This window comes from Perissodus microlepis, chromosome 8 (assembly GCF_051167445.1).
Source record: "Perissodus microlepis isolate ML-2025 ecotype Zambia chromosome 8, ASM5116744v1, whole genome shotgun sequence".
Lineage (NCBI taxonomy): Eukaryota > Metazoa > Chordata > Actinopteri > Cichliformes > Cichlidae > Perissodus > Perissodus microlepis.
The window spans coordinates 957,982-965,000 of NC_140468.1; the positions used below are offsets into that span (position 1 = coordinate 957,982).

General features: G+C 46.5%; 1 protein-coding gene across 1 annotated transcript in view; it reads right to left on the reverse strand.

Moving 5' to 3' along the window:
* Positions 1-1,663: 1,663 nt before the first annotated feature.
* The window catches only part of acta2 (actin alpha 2, smooth muscle), a 6,046-nt gene continuing 690 nt past the window's right edge, over positions 1,664-7,019 (reverse strand). The window contains exons 2-9 of the mRNA XM_084936940.1: positions 5,340-5,519; positions 4,915-5,043; positions 4,704-4,814; positions 3,709-3,793; positions 3,215-3,376; positions 2,940-3,131; positions 2,468-2,649; positions 1,664-2,391 (exon numbers count right to left, since the gene is read on the reverse strand). Coding sequence (XP_084793066.1) covers positions 2,248-2,391; positions 2,468-2,649; positions 2,940-3,131; positions 3,215-3,376; positions 3,709-3,793; positions 4,704-4,814; positions 4,915-5,043; positions 5,340-5,468 — 1,134 coding nt within the window. The 5' untranslated portion in view covers positions 5,469-5,519 and the 3' untranslated portion in view covers positions 1,664-2,247. The remainder of the gene's footprint in view (positions 2,392-2,467; positions 2,650-2,939; positions 3,132-3,214; positions 3,377-3,708; positions 3,794-4,703; positions 4,815-4,914; positions 5,044-5,339; positions 5,520-7,019) is intronic.

Consider the following 7,019-nt stretch of genomic DNA (forward strand, 5'->3'; position numbering starts at 1 on the left):
ACTCTGTAGTTTTCTCTGGTCCCCTCCCCAATCAGACCAGGAGTGACATGTTTAGCCGCATGTTCTCCTTAAACTGCTGGCTGTCTGAGTGGTGTCCCAGAAACGATGTGGGCTTCATAGATAACTGGCAAACCTTCTGGAGGAAACCTGGTCTTGTTAGGAGTCAAGTCAAGTCATCTTTATTTATACAGCACATTTAAAAGACATCAAGTGTCGGCCAAAGTGCTGAACAGAGGGATAATATAATAAAAGAATTAAAGTAGAAAGAAAACATTTTAAAAAAGAATTGTAAGACATGTAAAAGTATATAGCATATAATGTACATGCAAATATGCACATACATATACAAAACTGTACACATTCACGCACAAGCACACATATGTGAACATAACGTATATACACTTACAACATCATCCAATAAGATGAGAGACCAAATAGACAGAATAAAAAAGATATCAAAGAGATCCGAAAGCCTTGGAGAATAAGTAGGTCTTGAGATTCGATTTAAAGACTTCCAAGGATGAAGAGGATTTTATGAAGGGGGGAAGACTATTCCAGAGTCTCGGGGCGGCAATAGAGAAAGCCCTGTCCCCTCTAGATTTGAGCTGGGAGCGTGGAACTGATAAAACCATCTGACTGGAGGAGCGCAGAGATCGAGTGGGTAAGTGCAGGCTAAGAAGATCTGAAATGTAACCTGGAGCCAAACCATGGAGAGCTTTAAAAACAAATAGTAAAACCTTAAAATCGATTCTATGTTTAAGTGGTAGCCAATGTAGAGATGCGAGTACCGGGGTAATACTCTCTCTCTTCCTAGTACCCGTCAGGAGCCTTGCGGCTGCATTTTGAACAAGTTGCAGGCGGGACAGGCTTGAGTGACAGATGCCTAAATAGAGAGAGTTACAATAGTCAAGACGTGACGATATGAAAGCATGGATAACAGTGTCCAGGTCTTTAGATGACAGGATATTTTTGAGTTTAGAAATGCTCCTGAGTTGGAAAAAACTGCCACGAACGACTGAATTTATTTGGTTGTCCAGCTTGAGAGTGGAATCAAAAATGAAACCAAGATTTTTTACACAGGGATGTACATTAGCTGATAATGGGCCCAAATTGTTTCTTCTGAGACTAACAGAGTCCTGCTTACCGAAGATTGTAATGTCGGAGCTGAATGAGGTCTCGTCTCTTCAGTCTCAGGCTCCGCCCACCCTGGTTGCACTCTAGGATGAACACCTGTCTTGGGTGAGTCTGCAGGAAGGGGTTATGTAGTCTGCTGGTCGTTAATGTTTACACTAATAAAGCTTTTTTGTTCATGCCTGTCGCGTCCGGAACTGTAGAAATCACAATTATTGTCTGAAGGCCGATAAAAATGCCCAACTGATTTTATTTTGCCAAACGGATCATTACGGCTTTGCCACACTGGTCCACTTGATTTATCTTTATTATTTAATAAAGCTATATTGAAATGTTTAAGTCTTTACAGTCAGCAGCTGCAGTTCCAGCACGGACCACCAGGTGGCAGTACATCCCCCAGGACTTGTTCCCACTGCTGAGTTCAGTAATGTTCACTTATTTTCAGTTTTACTTTTTTTCTGCTTCACTCTTAATCAGCTTTGGTTGCTATGACAACAAAGTTCAGCTCAGGTGAAATAAAAGAGCGACGCCGTTCAGGTATGAGAGCGCTTTATTGTCTTCCTGGGTTCATTCAATCGTCACTTCCACGTTCACATCACCACCTTGTCAAATGTTACTAAAACAGATAGCACCATGAGGTCACACCCACCCACAGGTCAACAGCAGTGACATCATCATACACCGTGTGACATCATTAGAGCGCCGCGTGAATGTGATCGATAGAAGACGACACCAGCGGGCAACATTCAAGCTTTATTCATCAAAAATAAAAACGCACTTTCTGACAGGAAACAGCACCAACATGGAGCTCAGAGGGGGCGGGGCCACAGGTGGAATGTGGGGTGGTGGGGTTGCAGAGGGCAAGCGGCACATTCACAGTTTGAAGGTGAGCAGAGAGGGAGGATGTTTGACTTTCTGGAAGTTCTTCAAAAACAAACATGACATCACTTTCTGTCCTCTGAAGTTAACGCTGTCGAGCGCTCTCTGACTTCCTGTCGTCCCTGCGGGCCTGATTTTGGTGGCTGATCTGGGGTCTGTTAGCGGGTGCTCAGTGCAGGCTAAAATAACGTTGTGCTAAAGGCGAGGGGGCGGGGCTTGAAGGCCCGGGCGCAGCCTTTAGAAGCACTTGCGGTGGACAATGGAGGGTCCGGCCTCGTCGTACTCCTGCTTGCTGATCCACATCTGCTGGAAGGTGGAGAGCGAGGCCAGGATGGAACCGCCGATCCACACCGAGTACTTCCTCTCCGGGGGAGCGATGATCTGAGAGAGAGGGGTCAAAAGTTAACTAATGTTCTGCTGAATGTGAGTGAGCCTCAGTGAGGTCGTCAAGCCTCACCTTGATCTTCATGGTGCTGGGGGCCAGAGCGGTGATCTCCTTCTGCATGCGGTCTGCGATTCCCGGGTACATGGTGGTTCCCCCAGACAGCACGTTGTTGGCGTACAGGTCTTTACGGATGTCGATGTCACACTTCATGATGCTGTTGTAGGTGGTCTCGTGGATACCGGCCGACTCCATACCTGCAGGAGGACCGAGGACCAGATGCTGGGTTAGAGAGGTTCAATCAGCCATCAGTGTTACAAAAGACCCGTTGACGGAGCGATCAGTCGAATCTGAGCTTTTCTCGATCGTCAGCATTGGAGAATCTGCTGATTGTCTTTGTTTTTTGGGTCTGAAGATGTTTGGACACATCAGATCAAGTATTCAGGAGCGCAAACTCAACAGATTAATAAAACAAAAAAAGTGTTTTATTAAGTAGCAGAGTTCTACTCTAACCAGGTACAGGGACAGACAGGCAGGAGGGACCGACCAATGAAGGAGGGCTGGAATAGCGTCTCAGGGCAGCGGAACCTCTCATTGCCAATGGTGATGACCTGCCCATCAGGAAGCTCGTAGCTCTTCTCCAGCGAGGACGAGGTGGCGGCTGTCCCCATCTCATTCTCAAAGTCCAGAGCCACGTAGCACAGCTTTTCCTTGATGTCCCGCACGATCTCTCTCTCCGCTGCAGGCACACAGACAGACAGACCGGGTCAGAAACATCATCACAGGTGACTCTGACATTACCTGGAAGTGGGCGTGACCTACCGGTGGTGACAAAGCTGTAGCCTCGCTCGGTCAGGATCTTCATGAGGTAGTCGGTGAGGTCGCGGCCCGCCAGGTCCAACCTCATGATGGCATGAGGTAGGGCGTAGCCCTCGTAGATCGGCACATTGTGGGTGACGCCATCACCTGAGTCCAGGACGATACCTTGAGGGTAGAGAAACAGGGCAACTTTGATTAATAACCTTTAACCTTAACCTTTAAACCCACAGTTTTCAATCCGTCACCGTGACAACAAATATAATTAGAAACAGTGCAGCCATTCTCGCTGCTATGCAGATTCAGATCAAACTGAGGTTATTGCACTCGGCCCTGAAAATCTTAGAAATATGGTCTCTAACCAGATTCTTACTCTGGATGGCATTAAGTTGGCCTCCAGTAACACTGTGAGGAACCTTGGAGGTGCTTTTGACCAGGAGTAAAGCACCAAAAATAAGATGAGATTATGATTAAGGAGAAAGTAGGAGGTGTGGTCCAACCTGTGGTACGTCCTGAGGCGTACAGTGATAGGACGGCCTGGATGGCCACATACATGGCAGGAACGTTGAAGGTCTCAAACATGATCTGAAAACAAAAAAATCGTGGAAATATTTAGTCTTAACCATCAATCTGTGTTCCTCCAGGAACAGACAGAAGAATCCAAAACCTGCAGTTCCTTTAGCATCCAGCAGAGGCAGCTGTGCGCCCACAGACTTCCACGGTGAAACTTTACACCAAAAATAAACATTTTTAAAGCCTGATGCACAAACTGTTTGGTCTCTGTAGATAATTTGCCCGTCTTAACATCTGTTTTTAGACCTCACCTGTTTAAATCATATTAAGTTTGCATTATTAGGGGCGTGGTTACTTTGGCTGACAGGTGGATAGTGACACAGGTGGCTGTAGCTGCTAGCTGCCTGCTAGGCTTTGCCTCAGCTAATTGGAGTCCATGAACTGGGCCTCTGGACCCAGTGTTGTGCTGGTGGAGCTTTTTGGAGCATTTTAAATGATGTAATGTGACCAGTAACATGGCTGCTGTAAGGTCACTGTACTAACAGATAATCCAAGGAGGCTTAGATCCAGGTTTGCTGAGTGTATGTTACTGATTAGCAGGTATCTGCGTCTGTGTGATAAACCTGTACAGTGTGTGGATACAGACTGATAGCCAAGAAAACTAGCATTAGCTTATAACTTTCAGCATTCCACCCGCTGACCAAATAAGTTCACTTCCTTTATGGGCAGTACCCATAATCATAAACTTAAGATTTAAAATCTGACTTTAAAAAAATTAATGGGTAATGTCATGATGTCCATTTTTTATCTACAGTCTGTGGGATACCTGCTTCATCTTGTTGTTTGGTGTACTCTAGTGTACTTTCATACTGCAATACATTATGTATATATATATATATATATATATATATATATATTTTATCAGTACATGTAGAGCACTATACTATAGTACTGCATTACTGTGGTACATGTAGTGTAGTACCTGTGTCATCTTCTCCCTGTTAGCTTTGGGGTTGAGTGGCGCCTCAGTCAACAGGGTGGGATGTTCCTCTGGAGCCACTCGCAGCTCGTTGTAGAACGAGTGGTGCCAGATCTGACCAATCAGAGAGCAGAGCAGCAGTCACACAAGTGTGTGTGTGTGTGTGTGTGTGTGTTTGCGCGCGTCCATGTGTGTGTGTGTGTGTGAGACACACCTTCTCCATGTCGTCCCAGTTAGTGATGATGCCGTGTTCGATGGGGTACTTCAGGGTCAGGATTCCTCTCTTACTCTGAGCCTCGTCACCCACGTAGCTGTCCTTCTGCCCCATGCCCACCATCACTCCCTGCACCACACAGAGCGCGCTCAGTTTACTGTCTGGTACTCACCTGTGCCCACTAACCTCACTGTCCCCTGATTCTTCAATAATATATTACTTTCATAATCCCGACATTTGTAACTCGATGTGCGTGTTTGTTTCTCTGTGTGTGTGTTTGTTTCTGTGTGTGTGTGTCTGTTTCTGTGCGTGTGTCCCTGTGTGTGTGTCTGTCTATCTGTATATGCATGTGTGTGTGTCTGTTTCTGTGTGTTTGTTTCTGTGCATTTGTATGCATATGTCCCTGTGTGTGTGCGTGTTTGTACCTGGTGCCGGGGCCGGCCCACGATGGAGGGAAAGACGGCTCTGGGAGCGTCGTCTCCGGCAAATCCGGCTTTGCAGAGACCGGATCCGTTATCGCAGACCAGAGCGGTGCTCTCCTCGTCATCACACATGACTGCAGGGGGCGCTGTAGACGAGCAACGACACTACGACACCGAGTCACACTGCAGGCAGAAGAAGACGCAGGTTCAATTACTTATCATCGGCAGGCGTGTGTGAGCGCTCGCCACTCAAACCATCCACATGTGTCACATCCCAACATTATTCTGTTTGAGCCCTCGGCGCCATGGCGGCCTGTGAGGGCTCACGGCTCTGACGGAGATCCAGCCACTCGTCGTTTTTGTTCATTTGTGCTTTTGGAGACAGTTTAAAGCTTCAGCAGGAAGTGAGCAGGCAAAGGCAACTTCGACACATCGTGTTGAAGGTCACACCGAGCCGGGCTGAAGGTCCCTGCAGTACCGCGCTCCACCACAAGATGGCGCAGTGAGCCGACATGACCTTCAGCAGGTAAGAAGACGCTCCTGTTGAAGCAGTGAGGTTAAAATGGATCGTCCGCACAGAGGGAAACCTGCCTGAGGACCTCACATCATCCAGCTGCAGCACCCCCCCAAACATGAGGCACTCTGGGAAAACTTCCTAATTAGGACATGAAGCAGAGTCCTGCCTGTGTTTGGTATGCTCACTCGCCCTCTCTCCCTCCCTGTGCTCTCTCTGCCTCCCTCCCCTCCCCATGTGTCCCTCATCGTCTCCTCGCCTCCTCACCTCACATCTGTCCATATTTAGTCATGAATCTGGGAATCGAATATTTCTGATTTTCCCTCCAGCAGAGCTCGTGGGCTCAGTTTGCCCTCAGTCCTGCCTGCCAGCTTTGCTCGACATCTGTGGTATGAACTCCGAACTAAACCTGCAGCATCAGCTGATTTCATCTAACTGTCATCCAGATGTTTAATGTAGAGGCGAGCACAGCTGCACGCTGCATGAAACACAAACCTTTCAAATTTACCTTTTAAACCATGAAACATTTTTTCTGCAGATTTCAAACTAGCTGTGAGCAGCAGGGGGCGCTGCTGCACCGGCCTGACAGGTTTTACAGCTACAACTACGTGTGTGTTTCACGTCTTTCCCTTTCTTCAATTTGTAGAAAAAGTTTTAAGGAAAAAAAAATCTGCTTTGATTCTTCGATTTCTAATTTTAGTTCAATCTTTAGCTAAAATCATAAAAACTGTGTTTTCACGTCTCTGTGCTGCCGCAGGTGTGCTGTAAGCACACGAGGCCGTGTGTGTTCAAACTTTAAACACACACGGCTGAGAGGCAAAAGTAAAGACGTCACTCGTCCTCATACGAGGCTACGGAGGCCTGTTTGTGCCAAAAAACTAAATTCAGAAATGATATGGAAAACACAGACAGACTCCCCATACCTGTGTTCAAGTACAAGTTAATATTTGATTTTCTTTTTGTATTTAATCAATATTTCAGTTTTTAAATATATATTTTTCAGCCTACATTTGATTTTTTTTTCTTTATGTTCTTCAAATTTCTCTGGGACATCTGAAGCATGAGAAATGTTTCATGTATTTTTAGTTTTCACCGATTTCACTCTGTGGGGGGAGTCACTGCCCCCTGCTGGCTGGAATGGTCCACAGGTTTCTCTAATTCATTTAAAG